This window comes from Plectrocnemia conspersa, unplaced genomic scaffold (assembly GCF_051122295.1).
Source record: "Plectrocnemia conspersa isolate PC_06_02 unplaced genomic scaffold, ASM5112229v1 ptg000011l, whole genome shotgun sequence".
NCBI classification, from domain to species: domain Eukaryota; kingdom Metazoa; phylum Arthropoda; class Insecta; order Trichoptera; family Polycentropodidae; genus Plectrocnemia; species Plectrocnemia conspersa.
The window spans coordinates 10,666,572-10,690,607 of NW_028277175.1; the positions used below are offsets into that span (position 1 = coordinate 10,666,572).

The 24,036-nt window shown below is 32.9% G+C and overlaps 4 protein-coding genes and 2 non-coding genes across 12 annotated transcripts; 4 read left to right on the forward strand and 2 right to left on the reverse strand.

Annotated features, from left to right (window-relative positions):
• Positions 1-334: 334 nt before the first annotated feature.
• On the reverse strand, positions 335-8,212 carry UQCR-11 (Ubiquinol-cytochrome c reductase 11 kDa subunit). 4 transcript variants are annotated; one of them, XM_088197704.1, is made up of 3 exons: positions 8,101-8,212; positions 699-788; positions 335-635 (listed from the first exon to the last, which is right to left on the reverse strand). In XM_088197704.1, exons 2-3 carry the CDS (start codon positions 777-779, stop codon positions 462-464), a joined length of 255 nt encoding a protein of 84 aa, XP_088053830.1. In that variant the 5' UTR covers positions 780-788; positions 8,101-8,212; the 3' UTR covers positions 335-461. The 4 variants fall into 4 exon arrangements, with proteins under 4 accessions (XP_088053830.1, XP_088053828.1, XP_088053829.1 ...); XM_088197702.1 differs by lacking the exon at positions 8,101-8,212 and adding an exon at positions 1,003-1,039; XM_088197703.1 differs by lacking the exon at positions 8,101-8,212 and adding an exon at positions 939-1,039.
• Set1 (SET domain containing 1) lies at positions 5,009-18,052 on the forward strand. Of its 4 annotated transcripts, none has more exons than XM_088197586.1 (21): positions 5,009-5,088; positions 5,185-5,406; positions 9,270-9,519; positions 9,587-10,047; positions 10,117-10,237; positions 10,303-10,485; positions 10,560-10,696; positions 10,775-10,914; positions 11,055-11,182; positions 12,734-12,985; positions 13,048-13,404; positions 13,516-13,941; positions 14,019-14,152; positions 14,224-14,480; positions 14,552-14,733; positions 14,802-15,302; positions 15,377-15,515; positions 15,585-15,753; positions 15,816-16,119; positions 16,190-16,705; positions 17,688-18,052. In XM_088197586.1, exons 2-21 carry the CDS (start codon positions 5,186-5,188, stop codon positions 17,859-17,861), a joined length of 5,052 nt encoding a protein of 1,683 aa, XP_088053712.1. In that variant the 5' UTR covers positions 5,009-5,088; position 5,185; the 3' UTR covers positions 17,862-18,052. The 4 variants fall into 4 exon arrangements, with proteins under 4 accessions (XP_088053712.1, XP_088053714.1, XP_088053713.1 ...); XM_088197588.1 differs by having other exon boundaries at positions 11,058-11,182; XM_088197587.1 differs by having other exon boundaries at positions 10,120-10,237.
• Positions 18,053-18,496: 444 nt separating this feature from the next.
• Positions 18,497-19,723, reverse strand: MED21 (mediator complex subunit 21). The gene is made up of 3 exons (XM_088197695.1): positions 19,488-19,723; positions 19,122-19,400; positions 18,497-19,053 (listed from the first exon to the last, which is right to left on the reverse strand). Exons 1-3 carry the CDS (start codon positions 19,527-19,529, stop codon positions 18,934-18,936), a joined length of 441 nt encoding a protein of 146 aa, XP_088053821.1. The 5' UTR covers positions 19,530-19,723; the 3' UTR covers positions 18,497-18,933.
• Positions 19,724-20,548: 825 nt separating this feature from the next.
• RpLP2 (ribosomal protein LP2) lies at positions 20,549-21,611 on the forward strand. Its single transcript, XM_088197697.1, has 4 exons — positions 20,549-20,604; positions 20,855-21,026; positions 21,198-21,296; positions 21,486-21,611. The coding sequence occupies exons 2-4, from the start codon at positions 20,855-20,857 to the stop codon at positions 21,554-21,556; spliced, it is 342 nt and encodes a 113-aa protein (XP_088053823.1). The 5' UTR covers positions 20,549-20,604; the 3' UTR covers positions 21,557-21,611.
• Positions 21,063-21,138, forward strand: LOC148229478 (small nucleolar RNA Me28S-Am982). The gene has a single exon (XR_015811527.1). It is a non-coding gene; the product is annotated as a small nucleolar RNA Me28S-Am982 (small nucleolar RNA).
• LOC148229479 (small nucleolar RNA Me28S-Am982) lies at positions 21,338-21,417 on the forward strand. The gene has a single exon (XR_015811526.1). It is a non-coding gene; the product is annotated as a small nucleolar RNA Me28S-Am982 (small nucleolar RNA).
• Positions 21,612-24,036: the final 2,425 nt, after the last annotated feature.

Here is a 24,036-nt window from a genome sequence, read left to right on the forward strand (position 1 = left end):
TTTTCTAGTATCAAATATATACATTTATATATTTTATTTCGAGATGTTTCATTTTTAACCCTTATCACTCAAGATTATATTATTTTAAAAAATACATTTGTGAGTAGAATAGTTTTGAATGGAAGTATTCAGAACGATATTGTTGATTACCAAGGGATGCTTTTGTAACTTTTAAGTTGTACCGAAGAAAATCGAATTTTTCTTGAGTTTTGTTTAGATATTTTTCAGGGTAAACTTATTAACCAACGATACAATCCTGTGTCTAATGATCATACCTAAAAGTCTAATGATCATACCTAAAATTTGAAAGGATTAATTTAAAATTAACCTGAAATACTTTTCGATAACTTGTTTATTAATATTAAATAATATCATACATACTACGGGAAAAAATAATTAAAAAATGATCGGATTACATTTACTTTAGTAACTTCAAAAAACAATTAACGAGACGTAACGATTTACTTGAGCTTCTTAAATAAATCCTTGGCGACGCAGTGATCCAAGACTTCGAGATAATCGATCAGTTCCTCTTCGCAGTTCTCGGTGGTCTTCGACCTAGAGTTTACTCGATCGTTACAGGCTTGATACTTGGCGAAAAACTGTTTGGCGTGGCTGTCTTGCGAGCATTTCTCCTGCGAAACGCGAACGCCATCAATGTTAAAATCGACGATAATCGAAATAAATTATTTCCTTACCCTCAGCTGCTGAAGAGGGCACACCAGATCCTCTTCCTCCTCCTGAGCGTGCACCGCGGGCATCACAGATTTAGAAGACATGCTGACAACCTAGAATACGACATTACTTAACATTTGACATGTGCGACGCAAAACGGGTGCACAGTTTACGTCAGATTCAATATTGGTTAACTTATGAAAAATATGTTAATATATAATAGCGAAATTAAACATACTTAAAATTTTAACTAATTTACGCACGCGTTATCAACAAAAATGACAACTTGCAGTGTAGCACAATCGATTCAGAGTAGAAAAAACAAACCTCAATCGAGTTCACCCCGTGACGTAACTACGAATATTCAGATTGGTCGTAATCTTTTACTTTTTGAGCCTGAACTATTAATAAATTTTATTAAATAAAATATATCATCGTTTCATTACGATTTTACAATTTTTTTTCAACGGCTACCTCTATCGTAAAGACGATATATAACAAAAAAAATTGATATGAAAATATAATTTAGTAAAGCTATACAATATTATTTTAGTAAAGCAAGTTTATAAAATCTATATAGAAAAAAAAGTCATTAAATAAAAGAAATATTTCTGTATATTTTTTTATTCAAGCCATTGGAAAATAGCCTTGCGGTACCTTGTCCGCTTTGAATGAACATACAATGTATTTGGATGCATATAATTTTTCTGGACTCCCAAAAAATATAAACAGAGAAATTATATTGTTTTATAAAAACACGTTAATTTAAATAAAATAATTTAATTTATAACCATACTTTTAAATAAAACGCATTTAACTAGTTTATATTAACTTTCATGTTTACAATTGTGTTATTTTAATAATGACTACAATAAACAAATGATTATAATTTTGGGGGTGGATGGAAACTAAAAACTATTAACAATTTGTTAAAAAGAAAAACGTAAAAGTAGAAACAAACGAGCAAATACTAATTTAAATACATTTATCATCAGAATTAAAACAATTTTAATGTGTGCTTTGCCATTGTATGCTTGTGCTTGAAATTAATGTTGATTTTATAATCTACGATGACTGATATAAGTGAGTTAGTGTAGAATTATTTTTTTAACAGCAATATTCTTTAATCATTAATATATGTAGCTTATTATGATTTTTTAAATTATAATATTGTATATTGAAAATAATTTTAAAGCGCTATTTTGGACGACTTGCATTTTAGAAAAAATATAAAAATCAAGCAAACTTTTGTTACAATGCGACTAACACAAGTTTGAAAATAAAAGGAAGATAAACTATGATCTTACGCAATTAGAAGACATAATTGTTTAGAGAAGTGACTCAGCTTATATTTATCATGTACGATTGTCAAGAAACTAGGTGGCACTCTAGCAACATTGGCGTGACAGTAGCGAAGGCAATATTCATTAGCGAACCAAGATGCGAGTATGACGTCCGGCATGGTCGTCCACCAGCCATTATAACATTCGATTCAACATGTAACTAAATATTATATAAACTTTTAACGTTAACATTCATATGTAGAATTTTTCATAAAAAATTAGCGCAAACAGTCAAACTATGAAGTTGGCATTTTAAAATTATTGCTTAGGACGTTAAGGTCACTCCTATTTTATAGTATTTTTGTGATGGTCAAAGCTTTGAAAGGGGGGCTTGGCGGTGCACTATCATGCGGTCTCTATCATTGAAACTCGACCGACCGTATTCGATATATTATCGAAGATGTCTGGTAGTAAACTCTGTACTACTGGGCTCGTCTCTGACTTTATATCCGTTTAATCACAAGGAGTAGACAATACTATTCGTCCACCTTTAACAAATTTTACATCGATTTTTAGAAAGAAGTTTACTGTTATTGGGTTGTGAGAATTAATACAAATCCACATTTGTCGATAGAAGCTTCTTAACACATCAAAAAAGTTGCCTCAGATATTTTCGACAATAATGTCCGGTGAGAGCTAAAAAAGTTAATCTTGGAAATTTTTGCTCGGAAATTCCGGAACAATTTAACACTCAACAGGGATCCTAGACAACGACGACAATCCTGATCAATCCGGGACTGTTAGCAACCCTAGTGCTGATCAGCAAGCAGTTAATCTGAAACCGGGTTTTTTTACTCTCCCGAAAAGTCCCTTCGGACGCCTGGCAGCCCTACGTTTCACCCATCTCAAAAGAGTGATAATCGGTCGCTACAGCTCTGTGATGATTATAATAAATCAGTCTCGAAACACATAATATTTTCTGGACAATTTTTCTTTCGTTACATATATAAATATATGTTGCAAAATAGTTTTGTTAATTTTTCAATATAAATACATTGTTATATACGACACTGGTCGATTATGCAGTACAAAGGCCTATAAAAGTTTTGATCGGCGGGCCAGAGTAACAATTTTTCGATGTTCGGCAGCCCTCAATCCGATATTAAGTACGATTTTTTTTAAATCGCAGTTGTTTGATGATTTCCTGTCATTACAGTTATTACAAAAGTTGCTAAAAACAAATTAATAATGATCCCAAAGTTGTCTGGAAATATATTAACACTAAACACGCTGTTCAGTCGACGTCGAAAGTAATGATATACGACGAAAAAACAGTGAACACATAAAATTGCTGACGGATTTGAACAAAATTAAAAAACCGTGTTGAATAGAACCAAATGACATCGGAGTAAATAATACGTCCGTTTTAGGGCTGGCGCCCCGGGCGACCGTACAGCCTGCCATTCGGGCCGGCCCTGGTTTTTAGTACTGGCCATTAAGTAAATTGAGTAAAAATCGTATTTTTAATTTGATACTCAAGACGTCATCGTTTTCTTATCTTTGAAAATGCACAAAAGTCATCCCTACTTATAAATAAGGGTGATAAAATGGACATAAAGAACTATAAACCAGTCGCACTGTTGTCAGCTCCCGCTAAATTCTTCAAAATAGCTAACAAGACCAACAGTATAGGTTTCGTCCTTCCCGTTCCACTGTTACTAACATTCTGTCTTTCACCAAAGCGATGATAAAATTCAAGTAGACATCATAGTTTAGGAGCTGTGATGATGGCGGGTGGCAATGAGACACAGATTGAGCCGCTGCAGTAGTATATTTATTGACGGTTACAGTGTTTACATTACAAAAATGGGGCGGACGCGCGACGGCACGCGTCCGAACCCTCACAAGCTTGCCGGTAGAGAGAGAAAACGGTCACGGGATGCCACTCCAGCGCCGACCAGTTTTGGCCATAACAAATCTAAATTCGGCTCCCATAATATATATGGATTTTGAGAAGACTTGTGGCAATTGAGCATTAAAATTGAGCAGCCGATTTCGGCAGCCAGTCGTGTCCGCTGCGTCGGGCGAGATGGATGTGAAGAACAAGAAAATAATTACGCTGGCAAAAAAAATTATAGGAGATATATACTGACGCAATTTTTCAGAAAAACTACATTAAGCTACAGCAGTTTATTTATACAACATATTTTGACTTACAGTACTTTTTCAAATATTGTTATACATTTGTACCAATAAACTGTACTTAATTTCATTTTCAACGTAAAATTGTATCCAAATACTTTATTCCTTAACTTAAAAATAAATAAATGGCTGAGCTTAACAAAATGCGTCGATAATTACTGGCCGCTCAATGGGCGGTCTACCCAGGTAGCTCAATACATTTCTACGCGTTGGCTCTGTTGTTTTCTGATTGCGAGGAGTCACTGGCTCCTATGACTGGCACTGATAGTGGCAAACGCTACGGCTGCGGCAGCCAGAGCAGCCGTGGCTGCCTAGTGTGCGGTCTACCCCAGGCAGCCATTACATTTCTATGCGCTGTCTCTGTTTTTATTGGCTACGGCAGCTTAGTTCTTAGTGCGCGGCTTATCTTACTTGTGCAAAAAAAGTTTTTCTCTAATAAAATATAATAAACCAAAATATAAATTTTACTTGAACGATTCCTATTTTAAATCAGCACCAGTATATTTATATTTAATCTAAAAACGAATATCAGCGAAAGGCATTTTTACTAGGCATGTGTATATTTTCTTTTTTTACATTTCTTAAATAAGTTATTTAAGTATGTCAATATAGTTTTCAATAAATATCATAAAAATAGTTTATTGTCGGTGGTACATGATCACTTTTTTAAAATGTGTACTGGTGTTTAGTAAGCTTTAAAACTGTAATCGAACATTTGTTGTAAACGTTAAATGTCAGGCGGCATTGAAAACAAACTGTCAGTTTGGAGATCGGGACTTTAAATTTGATTTGACAGCGGTGAATATAAAGGCAAAACGAACGCGCAAGCGCGGCAATGTGGCAACCCTGTTTGGCGCGTGCCCGCGTGCCAGCGGCTGGTGGCCGCTGCCGCGCCTAGCACTGTTTTTCATCTTCGCTTCCGAGGGAGGTCCGTTGACGTCCGGACGCACTTGACGCACTCGACGGCCCCGAATCGGTAAATTGCGCAATTCCAGCGATCTAATGCCGTCCGTCCGCTCCGCAGGATGAATGGTGCTATGGAACATAAACAACACGGCCATAACCAGATACCGCGAAACTATAAGCTGCTCGTCGATCCCTTCATCCATAAGGCCCAGGGTAAACTGTACAGATACGATGGCTACCTGCCCAACGACCCCGCTGGCACGGTGCTGCTCTGCAAGGACCCCAGGTCTCAGATCGCCAGGATCCGAGTCAAGCCAGTCTCCGATCTGCCCGTGCCTAGGTATAACGATGCTTTATTTTCGCATAAACTTCCCATTATATTTTGCAATATTTAGAATCGTCTAATCGCTATCCGATATCCGATATCCGGTTCCATCGTCAATTCCAAGTCAAATCAATCTTCAAACCGATTCGAAACACCCATTCGACTCGATACCGCATTATTAAACGCGTAAAATCGATCAACAAATGCATCAATTTCTAAATAAATGACAAATGTCAAATTATACAATTTGAGGTTATGTTCGCGTATAATCTTATTCCTAGACTTTTTCCTATTATACGACCATTTAAACACATATATTTGCATTGTTTCGTTTTTAATCCAAGTTTAACTTTCGCGTCTGTTATGTTTTATGTATGTGTCAAATTGACATTTGTTTACATATAACAGTATTGTTTCGCTACCAAGTCGCGATTTGACTCGTCTGCCAAAAATCCTACTAGAAAACATTTATTATTCTTGTTAGAGAGTCCTAATTGTTGCATTTCAGCAAAAAATAATAAATCTGTTTTTAAATAGTCAAAATATAAATCAACAAATTAAATCTCGGTCAGTATTTTATTAACAGCTTGGTCATAATTCTATTATTCAGGGTTAAAATAAATATAATAAATTTCGAATGATCAGAATTAAAATATAGGACGGTCATGTGAATTAAAAAAAAATATTGTAACATTTATAATTATAAATGTTAATAATATTATTTAAAAAATATCTCGCTTGCACTGAAGCGGGAATACCGGTCGGTTGTATTGACATCTGACAATGTTGCGAACCCAAACAAACAAGTTGGCCCTTAAACACTGATAATGAGTTGTACCAATCTTCAGCGTTACAGCAATATCAATACTCTAAGATAACACAATTGCCAACTGAAAAAATGATTCTGACCAACTGTCAAAATAATTCTTAACCTTCATATAATTTCTGACCTTTTAATATGAATTCTGACCCAAAAAATATGAGCCTTATTTTATTTATTACCATATTTCCATTATAACACGACAAGTAGTGTGACACACGATCAAATCAGTGACAATAAATCTATTTAATTATTATTAAACTATTATCACACCTTAAAATCGATATATGTCACGATGTACGACCTAGCTCGATTTTATTTTAATTATTTATGAAAACTTCATTTGTGATGGTCAATCGGTATTATAATTATATAATAATCACTAATTCTGATCTCTCAGATGTGATTTAAATTAAAAAATACTCTTAAAAACAAATCTCTCAGGTATTATTCACTGATTATCACTATCTTAAAAAAAAGCTTAAAAATTACTTTCTATAAAGTGAAATTATTTATATAAAAAATCATTTAATTTCTGGGCGCTACCTCTAACGGATAATGCATACATAAATAATGATGATGTCATAATCTCAAAAATGGTAAAATTCATGATGCACTAATGCCCGAATTAAGTCATGATATAATTTATTTATTTAAATTAAATTAAGACCAACGTAACCTAAATATATGTTCAGCTTAATAGGATGAAGCACTAAATTGTATGCTGATTTTGGTGAGTGCTGAATTAAAAAGTGTTGTTTACTATTTGATCGGCCAATTTTTAATTTTTAAAACGAGACTTAAAGATTAAACAAACATTGCAGTCAATGAACATAGTATTCTTTGGAAAAACTAGTGATGGATAATAGATGGGTGATAATTTGGGAGATCTAATGAGTTGGGTATCAGTTGCTGAAAAGTTCCTGAAATTCTGCATCGTCTTTAGGTAGTTAATAGTTCCTGTTCATTTTCTGATGATTGAGGCATTACTTTTTTGAAGCGATTAATAACGACTCACAAAACCTGTTTACTGAGTATTAAATAAATGTTTAGACAAATCCGCAACGGCAATTACTACCACATTCTCTTTATTTGCATAGTGGTTACTATTTATTCGGAGAAATAAAATAACCCACTGCAGAACAATCATTTCTAAATCCTAGTAAACAAGCTAGCGCTAAGAAACGCGAGACCCGTGGCAAGAATCAAGTCCTCCTCAGAATCCTCCTCCAAAAAAAGTTGTGAAAATTAGTACAGGATGATTTGTAAATGTGTTCTTTTATTTAATTTTTTTAATAAAATAACGTTTTTTCAATATTGTATATTTTGCGCATCCTAGAACTCAAAAAAAAGATAAAAAAGTTGAAAATTCAATCTAAATTATCCTCGGAACAAGTCGAGGCAGAAAATTTTTTAATATATAACAGCAGGTTTTATTTTTTCAAGAATATATATATGAAAAACCGAAACTCAAAATTATGTGTTAGTGATTTAGATTTTTAAGTACAGTGGTACCTCGGTATACTTCAGCTTCGGAATAAGACCAACTTGGTATACGTCGTGTTTGGACAAGAAACATTTTGCTTGATATAAGACCTTCGATTGGAATACGACCCGCTTGCATGCTAGAATTTGTATGAGTCAGACACATCATGCATGCGCAACTTGTATGAGTTACAACACTGTGCGAAAAATACGTTTGGTATACGTCCAAGGATCTGGAACGGATTAAGGATAGGTACCACTGTATATTAAATACAACAAATTAATCAATTATTAAATATATAGTTATCCGTTATTTAATTACAATAATCTACAAAAAATGCCACTTCAGTTCAATTAAGTAAATAACATACTTGAATTCATTACTACATATATAATACTCATACTTGATGGCGAGACGGGAACGTGGCGTGCGCACGTAAGACAGCGAAGTCGCATTGCGATCGTGCCGCTTCGCATTTGCATCGAGCTCGCTCACGTAGGATGCTATGTAACCACGTAACTGGCGTAAGAAATAATATACAATATAAACATCTGTTATACAAATATTTTTACTTGGAAAACAACAGCAATAACTGCATGTGTTTTCGTTTAAACGACCTTGCTTTTGCAAAATCCCAATAAATGAAAATGGATTGAAAATATAACAAGCACCCTATTGTATCCAAGCGGGGTGCGCTTATATGGGTGCTCCGAGTTTTTTTTGTCAAAAAAGTCACATGATGCATTTTATTTTCAGAATAAAATTCAAAAAATATTTGTAAAAAAAAAATCGCACCCTGCTCCTTGTCCACTTCATGCTTGAAATATTTTTCAAAAGTTGTTCAAAAAACTGATATTATTCATCTATCTTTTTTAGGTGAGTAATAAATTTTAGAACATTTACTCTAAAAAACATGTTTTTTAGAAAACAATTCAAATGAGCAATATATAATATAATTGTCCCATAAAACGAATTGTTTGTGCATTATGTTGACGGAATAGTGAATACCCCATGAATAACTCTAATTTACCCTATGCAAATGCACAAATAATTCGTTTTATGGAAGAAAGTATTTATTTAAATGTACATATTTCTTAAAATAATTTGCTGTTAAATCGCATCCGTTTTTTTATGATATAATAAAATTGAACAATAGAAATTATGATTCAAAATACATAATTCCATCTATGCCGGGTTGTTTTAAATTCTAATATGTATTAGAATAATGAAATATTACTAATAGGTCATATAATAAATGCGCATATATGTGACCCCCTCAATGTAACGCCAAGCGAAATCTCACACATATGCAAGTGCCGGTCTAATGCTAAGTTCGAAAAACCCGCACATGGGTGGAACCCGTACTTAGGCAATTAAAGCGTGAGTCTCAAGACAGTTACATGCTCTAACGCCAGGCCTGCTAGTAAATACGTATATTACATTTTTACAGAGTACCAAAATATTATTGCTCAAATTTTTTTATTAAAAAGTATAATATAATATTTAGGTATGCCATTATTTGATCCTTTTTTATAACATATACGTACTTACGGCTATTTTGTATTGTTACAGATTTAACATAGATGATAATTATGTAGGCGATCCACCAAAAATTGAAATTAGCATTAGTAACTTAAACGACAATATCGACAAGGGTTTCCTTAGTGACATGGTCATCAAAATGGGACCCTTTATAGAACTCACGATATTCTACCACCCTGTCAACAATAAACATTTAGGATTTGCACGTATTGTTTTTGAAAACACCAAGTCTGCCAAGGCATGCGTTGAAAGATTAAACGGAAAGACTGTAATGGGAAAAGTGAGTATTTGGACATCTTGAATTGCTTTATTATATATATGTTTATATGTCTTAATTTTTTCATCAGGTTTTAAGTGTCAGTTTGGATCCATTCGGAAAGCAATGTAAATCATTATATGAAAACACAACTACCGATAAAAAACCCATAGTTCATATGAATTCTTTAAATACCGAAGATATAATGATGCATGCGTCTTCGTCTAAAATAGCCGATCCTCCTGAGGTGGATTATTATATGAAATATAAAGAATCCTCGCATTCGCATCAACATAGAGATCACGATTTGGACGAGAGAGACGGAAATAGCTCATCGCGGTGGTCCGATGAAGAAAAAGAAGTTTATAGAGAGAAACGACATTCAAAACATACCAAATGTGGCAGAATCAGATCTAGTTATAGTAGAAGTTCAGATATTCCACCGACGCCGGATTCAAGTCACAGTCTTTCTAAACACGCCGATGTAGCTTATGCTCCTATGATCGATTCTAATATTGTTCCGATCGAACAATATTATCCACAAAATCAAAGGTATTGAATATATTACATATTAATGTATAAAAGCCGTATTAAACGTGTATTTTTTATTTTTAATTAAAGTAGCTATGCAGAATATCACGGGTATCATCAAGGAACGTCTCAATGGTCGGTTCCTCCGCCTGGTGTTTCATGGCCGACTACTACCCATCCCCCGACCGATTGGCATCCGACGCACCACGAAGTAAGCTTCTCTTGCTTACGAATTTATTTTATGCATGTACGTTTCTAACGTTTTATCCTCAATAGGGCTTACTCCCACATCCCATATCATCGGTCACTCCGTTGAGTTGGAACGCTTCGACCCCGAATGCCATCTCGACAATGATTCACACTCCTAAAGACCTAGGAACGCCTCCTGCAGACACCCTGAAATTAACGAAAGCTCATAGTCATTCTAACGAAATTTATCCCAAAAAAACTAAAAGTCGGGTATGTTTTCTGTGAAGTAAATAATATACAATAAGATCTATTAAAATTAAAATTTGATAACGCAACAATTTCAGGATGTTTCGCCTAGCGTTAATAAAAAAGTGACGGAACTCAGTAGCGACAGTACCGATAAGAAGGAAGTGAAGAAAAGTTCGAGTAAGGATAGTGAATCTAATGCCAGCGATAGTAAAAATGTCGATCTAGATACAAGGTATTTTTACATTTATATTTTTATCTTGCGCAATATTTATACAGGATATAATAGCTGATGAATTTTATTACTGAGTAGAATTGCAATGTTGCTCAAGGGTGGAGTAAGTGGTGGAATGGCTCCGCCTTTTTTGCAATTAGGATTAAATGCCGAAGAAGATGATGAGTTTAAGACAGACGGAACGAATTCCAATCACAAACCTCCTATTATAGATAATGGTAATATTTTATATTTATCTCTTACTTTTTCCTCGTTAAATATGCTAAAAATATATTTTACATTATCAATTAAAGTAATTAAAATGATAATTATTGTTTATTTCTATTATTTGTCTCTTATTGTATTCTTCCTTATCTAGAAGAATGGAAAATGAGTTCAGAATCGGGCTCTGTAACTCCTGAAAATGATCAACCATTGTCAACACCGCCTTCGCCTTACTTAGACATGGAAACTTATTTAGAATGTCACAAATCTGCACAAAAACAGGTATTTTTAAAAATATATATTAGAGTGGTGTATGAATATTGCCACAAAAGAAAATATGTGATTATATCTTTGTTTATTATTATTTTTAATTTTGAATTCTTATTCATTCTCCTTCATTACCGCAAGCCTTGCATCTAGAGATAGCAATAATCGGTATTACATAGAGAAAAAACAGGCAATACCGGTATTACCGGTATTGACTGTTTTTTATTGACATTATTATTTTATTAATTGACTGAAAAATAATCCTAGTACCGCTCACATGATTCACCATGTTTATTGATTAGCAAAACCAAAGCAATCGACTACCCCAGCAACTAATGCTTGGTTATATTATATATTTTAATTAAAACACTCATTTATTATAAAAAAAAATATTTTCGAAAATACATGCGCCAAATTTTTCTTTTTTTTGGAACAATAAATATCAGACATCGTCTTTGATCGACCGCTTCTGGATGCCTCCTAAATTTTTATATCAGGGGCCAAAGCACCACTCGTCTATTTACTCCAATAAAATATATTACTCATTATTTTTTGGCAGTTATAATTATCCGAAAGAACCTTATAAGAAAGAAGTGGGTAGAAAATTGTAAATCTGTTTGTCCAAAACGCGACATATTTTTAAAAATAAAATTTATATATTATTTTAATTATTGCACATTTTGTATTTATGCTAGAATATCTCAATTTAGTTTCGAAAGATTTATCTTTTGTATACTTATTTATTTCTACTCATATTACAAAAATAAAAATACATATTTACTGCATAACCTTTTAGGTCACAGACAATATGCGAATTTTTTTTTTTGAAAAATTATTAATTTACATTTTTTTAAATAAATTATGTTATATGTATGTGTTTTAAAAATTTGAAACTTTTTTTGTGTACTATCAATGTTGCAAAGTAATAAAAAACAATGATATTCTAATCAACACATTTTAATTATATTGTCTAGTACAACATATCTTTAGTTGGTTAGAGAAAAAATAAATAACATTATTTTCCAATGGACCATATTCCGTGTACTATTTGAGTAAAAATATTTCTGAAAGGAGATAAAAATGTATAAATAGTAAAAAGAATTTTGTGTATGTAATGCTTGTTTTCACTTTGCCAGCCATCCCTATCATAAAAATGGCCGGCAGGCCCCAATGGCGTGGTCATTTCTTTGCTAGACTTACCTGAGATTAAACAAATGATGCCTTTTATGTAGACATGCTGCGCTTATTGTACAAAAATATCGAACATGTTGAATTAATTTTTTTAAATTTGCACCGAAATATCGGCTGGTGGAATTTTTTGCATAAGTAATGTGGGCCAATATTTCGGCCCTATTGAAGTAAAAGGGATAATATTATTTTACTTTGATATCCGACTCTGATAAAACTACTTAGGCTAATCCTCCACAATGAGCATCATTTAATTCTGTAATCATTTTTAGAAACTCATGTTTCACTAATTATGAAAAAACAATGGAGATACATACTTATCTTGGAACACCTTTATATGTCACATAATAAAATTCCAATGTTTTAAATTATTTTTAGATAACTATATTGAAACAAGAAAAACAAAGCGAACAACAGAAGAAAGTTATTTCTGAAAAATTAGGTTCTGATATATCTTCGAGCGAAGACGAACTCATCACTGGAAATACTAATAAAAAATCTTATAGAAAAGACGACGGCAACATGTCACCTATGATAGGATCTATCAAAAAATTGAACGTCGAAGATGAAGATGATAAACATTCTGACAATAATTTAGGAAATGGAGATAACGAACTCGAAGACGATCAGGTAAATTTCAAACTCTTAAAATAGTATTTGATGTATTCAAAAACAATGAATTGATGTTATAGATGTCATTATCATCATTATCGTCGTCCGAAGCGAAAATCGAAGAAGGCGATGCAGTGCCGTTCACGGCAGCTCCTCCTCCTGGCTTTCATCCTAATAGCTCTTTTCCTCCTCCTCCTCCGCCGCCTATGTTTGCCGCTATGCCGCCTCCCTGCTCTTATCCTCCCCACACACTTTGGTCGCAGCAAAATTATTCTACACCTTATCCTACTCCTGTTTATAATCCTAGCGGATTTTACCCACCTATGCCTCCCGGAGCGCAAGGTTTTCATTTACAAAGCAATTTGCATCCTCAGTTAGCACATTACACGACTCAACTGCCGCTACCTCACGTTGGCGTTGATATTCCACGAAGAGAAGTGAGTTTCTATCCAATATCTTGTACATATTATATTATTATCTACTTCAAGTAAACGAAATTTATTACTGTTATTTATTATTAATGATTGAAATTCAATGAATGTTTTAAGATATACGGAGATCCATATTACTCCACGATTAACGGTGTCATAGAAAAAGTCACCGATGAACTGAAGCAAATTCTCAAAAAGGACTTCAACAAGAAGATGATAGAAAGTACTGCATTTAAGAGTTTCGAAATATGGTGGGACGAGAAGGCGAGGGGCATCAACGATAAAATTAAAAATGTGATAAAAATTCCGACAGAAAAGGAAAATGTCGTGCCTCAACAAGACCTGTGTAGTAAAAAAGACGAAAAACTAGACACGTTCCGAACTATTTTAGACACTACTAAAGAAATAAATTTGGATCTCGGAGGTTACCCGCTGATGGGTTTTAGAGGATCTATACCGAAAATGCCGAGCTTCAGACGAAAGCGTATGATTTCTCCTGTGGTGTTAGATGAAGATTCTTCAAATAAGAGATTAAGCGATCAAGTCAGATTATTTTCTATAAAATAATATATATTTAAATATCTATGATGTCGTTAATATATATCTACATAATTCTACAGGAAGAGATAGTTCAAAATTCCGATTCCGAAAAAGAAGCTTCGAGATCGTCATTCATCGTAAGTCCTCATAGAAGTAAAGGTTCTTATTTAAGCAGAGCAAGAAGACGTTCGTCGAGCAAAAGTTCTTCGTCTAAGTAAGATTTATATCTACTGTCAATTTGTGTTGGATTTTACGTGAAACATTAAAAATTATTATTAATTGTAGATCTTCTACTTCTGAAAGCTCTAGTGATAGTAGTTCTTCTAGTGAATCCGAAAGCGTAGTTAATGAACGAATTAGTAATTTACCTCCTAAACCTCGTGTCGGCGAAGGAATATATTCCGACACAGATTCTGACGAAGAAATGACTGTAACTAAAGTCGCTCCGCCAGTTAAAAGGGTAAAAGAACGACGCGAAGTACCTAGAAGAGTATATTCTTCATCAGATAGTGAAAGTGATACTAAAATATCTAAAACTAGAGGTATGTTTTAATTTTATTTAAAAAAAATAATAAATACTTTGATATAAGATGTTAATTAAAAATATGTTTAGTTAAAGCAAAACCTTCAGTTAAAGTAGACGAACGGCTCGGTTCTCCCATTCTCTCACCCGAAGAAGACCCTAAAATAGAAGAGGATGATTTTAGAAATGCGCCTCAAAAGCCGCCTCAAACATCTAAAGATCTTCTAATTGATAGAATATATTCCGATTCTGATGAGGAGAGAGAGTACCAGGTAATTATTGTAATAGTCGTCGTTTTGAATGTATAAAATAATATTAACATTATTTAATTGTATAATAGGAAAAACGGCGAAGAAATACGGAATATATGGAGCAAATAGAAAGAGAACTTCTAGAAGAACAAAAAAAAGAAGAGGAGGAAAGTTTGCAGAGAGAGCGAGAATCGAAATATAAATCTGAAAATAGACAGCCGGTTCAAATTCACAGTGATAAAATGCTTAAAAACGGCGAACAGACTGAAAATAAAGAAAAGCTCAAATTGAGCAAGCCTAAATTAGATAATGAAAAGAGTAAATTAGCCCACGACGATGCTGTCGAAGGGCTCGTGAAATTGGCGGAGATAGTCAATTTGCAGTCTAGGTTAGCTAACGTCGAAGATGTTAAGGTGAAAGACGAAAAATTAACAGACGTTAAATTGGAGAAAATGGATGTTGTTGAAACCATTTTGTCGTCTGAGGATGAGAGTTTGGACGTTCGAAGAAAGAAGAACAAAATGAACGAAAAGAAAAAATCCAAAGCCAAAGAAAGTGTTAAAAAAGAAAATTCTCCACCGAAGGAAGTTGTGAGTAATATTTGTTATTTATTTAAGATAGTCAGTGAATTTTGAGGAATGTTTGAATATTTTTTTTGTTATAGATTGTGATCGAAACGCAATCATCTGACGGTGGATCGAGTCCGGCTTCTCAGGCGTCACAAGTTGCGTTAGATCATCCTTACTGTCTTCCTCCCGGTGCTACGCCGCCTCCGACTACGAATCATTTGCATCATGATCATGGTTTGTTATAATATTAAGTCGATTTTTGATATTATTAGAAGCATAATGCTCATCTCTGTTATTTTTTAGGCTATACATCAATGCAAGTAGATCCAGTTAAAGGAACTGACGGTTCGCTGAAAGTGCAAAAAAGCATTAACGAAGCAGCGGCACAGCACAAGAAGAGAAAGGCTGAAGAAATCAAAGAGAGACATAAGAAAACAACAGAACATAAAAAGCTCGCCGAAATTCAAAATAAGTACGTATTCATATTTAACGATGAGTATAATCTTTGTAATATTATATTTGATTTATTTTTAGATTACACGATACTGCTAAAAGTGTTCAACCTTATAGTAAAAATCTTTCATCTACCGACAAAGTGTTGTTTAAAGAACGGGATATGATTGCCGAAATGCAATTATTGTACGAATTTTTAACTAAGGGAATCGATCCTGAAGATATATTGTATTTGAAGAAATCATACGAATGCTTATTAGCGGCGGACGATTCTCAAAGTTATTGGCTTAACGATACGCATTGGGTAGATCATTGTCCTACGGACATTCCTTATATACCTCCTAAGAAAAAATCTCGAAAACATGGACAGTCAGAGGAATTACAGGTTTTTATTAATTATAATAGGTAGTGTATATTAAATTAATGTGATAATTTAAAATTTTCAATATTTATAGATTCACAATACTGGATCGGCAAGAACGGAAGGATTCTATAAGCTAGATTCTAAAATCAAAGCCAAGTTTAAGTATCATCACACTAGAAGCGTACCTACTGCTGAAAATCTTCAAACGAACGCCGCACAAATTCTAGAAAAGCAAATATCGGCGAAGATGCAGGGTCTATCTAGGGAGGCGAGATCGAATCAAAGAAGGTTGCTCACCGCTTTCGGAACGGACACTGACTCCGATCTCCTGAAGTTCAATCAGCTCAAATTTAGAAAGAAACAATTGAAGTTTGCAAAGTCGAGCATTCACGATTGGGGCCTGTTTGCGATGGAGCCGATAGCTGCCGATGAGATGGTAATCGAATACGTCGGACAAATGGTTAGACCGATCGTTGCAGATGTTAGAGAAATGCATTACGAAGCCACTGGAATTGGAAGCTCTTATTTGTTCCGAATAGACATAGATACAATCATCGACGCTACAAAGTGTGGCAATCTGGCGCGGTTCATCAATCACAGTTGTAATGTATGTATGACAATATATGTATACCATGTAGTGGTAGAGTATCCTAAAAGCTACATAGCTACAACACTAGTTCTATTTTTCTATGAAGTAATAGTATTTATGTAGTGATTTATTGTATTTTTTACAATTCACATGAAAGCACTCTTAGTTGTTAAAAAATTTTGTTTCCCAAAATATTGTTTTTGATGTGGCATAGTTTGAATTTGTAACGAAATTCCGTTTATAAAATAGATGTTTACTTTTAGCAGCCAAGGAATGTGCACTGGTTAAGCCAAGTATTTTTCTGATAGAATGCGACTAAGTGTCGCAGCTCTGCTTACAATTTTTGCACTTAGATTCGCTATTTACGCGAAGCTTTTAATGTATATATTTTTGACAAAAGGTGACATTTATTTCAAGTTACAAAAGAATTATAAATGTATATATTGCCATCTATTGATAAAAGTTTAAATGTTCATTACAATCGCTCAAAAGTTTTACAAGCTTAAGTTACATTATTGTAAACTCGAAAACGTGCGAACAGACTGATTGCAAAGTTCCGCTATCACGTGAAAACGCGTGATTGGGCTGTAATGTGTCGAGCCGAACCACATTATATTCGGATTTAAGCTTTGATTATTAAATTATGTGCTGATGTAATATATTATTTATTTTGCAGCTATTGCATCAAGTACATTCTGTGATTAAAGTGTTATTTTGATTATCTTGTTCGCAAAATATTTGTATGATTGATAATATACATTCTCTAGATTTTTGACAAAATTCACCAGAGAAGAAATCAAAGTATATTACTTGATGGATAATAAATCATAAGAGATAGAAATATAAAATACCCTGTATCTTAATATTATTATAGAGCTTATAAATTTGAAAAAGAATTATGATATTGAAGGTTTTTTATTATAAACTGCCACTGATTTTTTTAATTTCCATGTTTGGAATTATATATTATAATGCTTATTTGTATATATTATTTTTATAGCCGAACTGCTACGCTAAAATCATCACAATCGAGTCGCAAAAGAAGATTGTGATCTATTCAAAGCAACCGATCGGCATCAACGAAGAGATTACGTACGATTATAAGTTCCCATTCGAAGACGAGAAGATACCTTGTCTGTGCGGAGCTCCTCAGTGTCGTGGATTCCTAAATTAATTTCTGTCATGATGTATCGTCGACTCGCTAAAGTAAAAAATATGAAGTTTATGTATGTTTTTATTGCGGATGAATTAAAAACAATCGTAAATATATGTCATTGAATATTGTAAGTGGAGATCTGAGATTTTTTAAATATCGATGTTAGCGTTTTCATGATAATAGTATATAGCAATCTCGTGTAATTATTCGCAACCATAAATATTAAACTCATTTTTGAACTTCACGAATATAATTTGCATAATTTAAAATATGTATTTATTTAAAAAATGTATTTTTATTCATAAATATATATATATACATATATTTACATATATATATATATATATAAATATAATAAAAATGCGATTTTGTAAATTTGGTATTTAATAGGTTTTTATATATAAAATTATATAAATTTTTGTGTAGTAATAACCCCAGTAAGTTAATTGTAAATTTGTCTAGTAAGTTAATTGTAAAAAAGTATGTAAGTTTAAAGTTAGAATGAAATTATCGGATTGTATAAATTTTATATTGAGTGAATAAATTTACTTATATCTAGGTATCTTTAGTTTAACATTATTGATTTTTTTTTATCATTATTATTTAAGAGTTGCCAGTGTGATTTGACTTGTAACAAAACATACCAGTGTATATTGTTAGTGGTAATTGATTTTTTCTTTATTTTGTGTTTGTACATAGATATCGGTGTGTGGATGGATATGAACATTAATAAAATAATAATATAAAAAATGAAAACTTGTACAAATGTGAAGTTAAATTAACGCAGGTTTCACTTAATTATGTTTTTAAAACAAAATGGTGTAATTTTGCTAATGTTGATTTTTTCATTAGTTGTTTTTTTTTTAAATAACTAAACAGAAATAAACAAAAGCTTTAATTTTGAATATTGCTTATTTATTTACTATACATAACTTATGCTTGAGCCTCTTTCCAGTTGAATTAACTTAAAAATCAAACTTATGCTCGACACTTTTGTCTTTTATGTTAAAAATACACATCTAAAGACGTTTACAACTTACATTAATGTGTTTTAATTGCTACATATTGAAGACATACATTAACTTATTTATTAAATTTGAGGTTTTAGGTCCGTGAGGGTATTTGGATTTTGCATATCGAGCTGGGCTTGCGCTATGTCGCTTAAAGCGCCTTGTATTTTTTCTAATAAAGCTTCGCCTTGCCTCACGACCTGCGAGTGAAACGATTATGATTAAAACTAAATTACAAGATTGGATGGTGGCAAATCGAAGAATATACCTCTTCTAATTTCTCGGCCGCTTCTTTGTTTTCGGATTCGAGCCGTCTAAGACTTTGCACTTGGAGTTCCGTAGAACTCTCTTCGCTCGGTAGAGATTCAATTAACGTATCGATGTCTTTGGCGCATCTTGATATAAGAGAGGCGAACAGCAGAGCATAGTCTTCCTGCCCTTGTTGCTGACTCGGCGTCTGCGAACCGCCTCTGTCGAATCCCGAAAATTTGCTAGGGGTCGAAAACTGTTGCAAAATACCTATACTGTTGCAGAAGTGTTCGGCTTGCTGCAATCGAGGAATAGACATTATACAACTTTACGATGTGTCATTTTTAAATTATGAATAGGCGTGCACTAATTCATTGTAAAATACCTGATTTATTGTGTCTTGTAGTTGAGTAAGTCTATCAGCCATGGTGTGGATATACGATTCAAGCGCGAACCTCCGATCGGCGGCTGTCAACAACAATGTTGCCAATGTAATAAATTAAATTTTGCACCTACAAGTTAATAAAAAGAAATAACGCATTTTCTCTAAGCAGTGGTAGTTTACAGATTTCTTGGATACGAAAAAATCCATATATTACTTTTATTTTTATTAACCTCAAATATAAACCAAGCAAACAACTTGTAGCGGCTTCCTTCTCTAATGCTGAATGCATTTTAGAGTAGTTAATACATCTTGTGATATTTTAAATCTGGTCTCTGAAGAATTTGCAATCTCACTATTTTCGAACAGCTTATCAATATAACAAGTTTTCTTTGTAATTGTTTTTAGATGTAAAAACTGAGCATTTACCTAAAAATTTTCCTTGAATTTTAGAAACAGTGAAATAATTATATAATATGGAGGCCTCCACTACACTCTCTGGAAGTTGTCAGAACTAAAGCTTTGACATTTATATGAACTGATCCAAGAAAATACGCAAGGATATTCGAAAAGATTTTTTTTAACAAAATCAAGTACCACCAATTATTTAATTTTATATGAAAAAAAAATATAATAACGATATCTGTTATAAGAATATACTATCAAAAATACAATTAATTCCTTTTAGTGCCCTAACATATTCAAAGATGTCAGAAAGAGTCTATTAATGTAAATGTATTTTTCTATGTAAATTTTCATTTAAAAAACTTTTTAATAATAGATATGGGTATTAAAAGTAAAGTAAGAGTTAAGTAAGATTTTAAATATTTATTTTCAATAAATTGCTATTTTATATAATTCAAACTTTGATGATTTAAGAAATTAAATTTTTGTAATGCGAATTTTATGCTAGTAAAAATTTCAAAATAAACAATATCACAGAAAAATAAATGTTTTTATTTTAATTCTAATTTGTGCGTTTATAAATTATATTGCAATTAGTTTTTTTCTTTCGCAATTTTCTCACGAAAAACATTCTAAGCTGGCAACACCGCCCGAACGCTCTTCTGCGTCAGTCCCTCCTGCCGGTTTCACGTTTCGTGTCGCTTGAGACTTAAAAGTGAGTAATTTGCCATGAAATATCTTAAAATACATACAAAAGCAACTTTATTTTAATATTGCATCGAATGTTTAAACGTTATACGCCGTTTTGAGACGATGTTTCCCGATTATCCGAACTTTCTATATACTTAACCTCAAATATCTGACGCACATTACTTTTGACTGATCCAGTACTGATAGTCGACAGTTTACTTGCAGGTGTTTTACATGTGAACTCAACTAACCTAACTTTGTATCATTTTTCTTAGATGCGTTACGTGGCCGCATATTTGCTCGCCGTTTTGGGTGGAAAGGCAGCTCCCGCTTCGAGCGATATTGAGAAGATTCTCAGCTCAGTCGGTATCGAAGCTGATGCCGAAAAGTTGAAGAAAGTTATCTCTGAGCTTAATGGCAAGAACATCGAAGAATTGATGGCGAAAGGTATGGATTGTTTACTGTTATATTCAAAATTACTATTTATTATGATGAATCATTTTTATACCATCTTTCGGCTGAAAAATCTTGCTGAGATATTTTAAACCTGAGTTGATATAATATGTTCTGTTTCTATTTACTTGAATGAACTGAATCTAAACGACTGTTGTTTTTTAGGCCGTGAAAAGCTTTCGTCTATGCCATCCGGTGGTGGTGCAGCTGCTCCAGTTGCTGCCGCTGCCACCGGCGGAGCTGCTGCCCCCGAAGCCGCTAAAGGTAAATATGAATCCAATATCGATCCCTACGTTTACGTATATGACTCATGATGAATGTTATTTAACACCATCTTTCGACTGAAGATTGTATTGATGTAATTTTATTTTACCTGATTTATATTCATAAGTATATATACTTAATATTTGTGAGTAAATTTCTTATATTTAATTTTATTGTTTTTGTTTGCAGAAGAGAAGAAACCGGAAAAGGAGGAAGAACCTGAATCCGATGAAGACATGGGCTTCGGTCTTTTTGACTAAGGACAAACATTTTTTGTACAAATTATTTCTATGAAATAAACGTTGTGCGTTCTTATATGTTGTTTTATTTATATATAAAAATAACAGACCTTTAAAAATAGCATTATCCAGATGTTTTTAGTAAAGGGTATTTGATTCATAAATTATAGAAATTTCGGTTTTACAATACACGGTGCAGCACAGTATTTTATTACAACTCGATCAAAGTCGTAAATGCAATTCCAGACAAAAAAAGCAAATTTCATATTTGTTCTATGTATAAAAAAACGATATAGGAACTTCTATTTTGTTTCAAGTTATCAGGATACACATACCTATTATATCAATATGAAACATGTTAATATACGTCCTGCTTTACAATACTACACGCAAAAGCGTTCTTCGTGACTTGATAAAAGTATACTCGGAAAGAACTGACAACCCAGAAAAATCGGGTATGTTTTGTAAATATGAAATAAGATTTCATTAAAAATATTAACTGCTTAGTCATTTCATAGCTGAGACATTTACATGGAGATTTAACGGAGACGGTTTAACAAAAGTAGCAGTAATGATGTTGCTGCACGTCTCAGCACTAAGAACAAATAATCGTCAGTATTTTAACGAATATTTAAGTTTCGGTTTTACATGCATCGATGAGGAAGAATTTCACATTCCACAATGTAGTGTATGTGGAGAAAAATTCTCCAATAGTGCGATAGTTTCTACTAAGTTGAAAGTCCATTTTATTACGACGGACAGCAATCTTGTTACAAAAACTAAAGATTATTTCAAACGATTGTTAGATGTACAAGCAAACCAAGTTAAATATTTTGGAAAAACGTAAGAATTCTCGATAAGGCGCAATTGGCGTCATATAAGATTGCTGTATAGTTAAAATTACATACTATAGCAGTCTCTGATTGCATATTGAGAAAGTTATTTTGGCGATGAAGCAGAAAAGAAAATAATGATAATTCATCGTCTGATACAATAAAAAATATGTCGAATGTTATTGAGAAAAGTCACCTATAACTTTTCCAGAGTCCACAGACTTTAGCGGCTAGTACATATATACTAGGATTTATTTCGTTTCATCGAAAACACTACTAACACTATTAAACATGTACAAGACCAGGTTGTATATATAGTAAACTACATAAAAACGCGACATTTAAAAACAAGCGTTTTTATAAAACTAGATTTCTATGGAAGCAAAGTACAAGTGCTTGATTTTGCATTCATATGAAGTAGTTATCCAGGGATAATCACATCATGTTATGCCACTTTGGTTAGCCATTTTATAAAATTATGGTATGGATGATTTTGTAATATCATATTTGATGTGCTAAATGGCATATTCAGCTGATATTTTTTATTATTTTAATAACGCTAAAACCAGCATTCGAAGAAAAAAATATTTTTCGATCATCCACTGACAAATTGGCAGCCTTTCAAAAAAAAATAATTCTTTAGAAAAATTGCATATTATAAAAAAAAATAATATAAAAGATGTTTTCTTCGCTAAATGATAACACTGTTGAAGAAATTATTTTTGCTGTAACAGAAAATTTGTCTTTATTGAAAAAAGAGATTAAACGTTACTTTAATTCCTTAAATATAGAAAATTATGACTGGATACGAAATCACTTTGCCACGATTCATACGTCGAGTTGTGAATTTTCATACCAAGAAATAGAAAAATTAATTACTTTGTCAACGGATCGTACTCTAAAAATGAAATTATTTAAAATAATTCTAGAAGAATTTTGAATTTTTGTCCAAGACGAATACTAAGCTCTTTCCGAAAGGAAATTGAAAATCTTCTTACAGTTCCTAACTTCATATATGAGCCTGGTTTCTCGACAATAACCAATATAAAAACTAGAAAACGCGGAAGACTTACCAATTTAAACGAAGAATTGAGAGTAGCTATTTCAAATACAAGCAATAGCATAGCTATGGGGGGCGGAGGGAACGGGCCGCCCCGGGCGGCTCTTTCTTGGGAGCGACATATTCGCGATGGGATCGTCTAGTGTAGTTCTTAGCCCTGAATGCACAGAAACATATAAAAATCTACGAATAACAAGAGCTTAATAATAACCAATTTATTATTATAAGAAATGCTAATTTTATGACCCTGCAAAAAATGTATGGAAGGGCGAGCGGCAATTTTAAAGATTGTCCTGGGCGGCACATACCCTAGCTACGTCACTGAATACAAGACCTAATATCGCTAAAATGTGCAGTAGTCGACAAACTCAGGTATCACATTGAATGATTTATGTCTCAAATAAATTTCATTCGAGTATTTATCGTTATAGTTTTTACAAGTATGTACATATTTTTAATTACTGTTTTTTCAACTGTTATGTAAACTTTTTAACTTGTAATAAAAGGTACGTCTGTATGTTTTTTTACTTTTTAATTTTGCTGCTCTGCGATTTTTTTCATATTTAAAAAGGTCTAGTACGATAAAAACAATCTGAAATTAAAATATA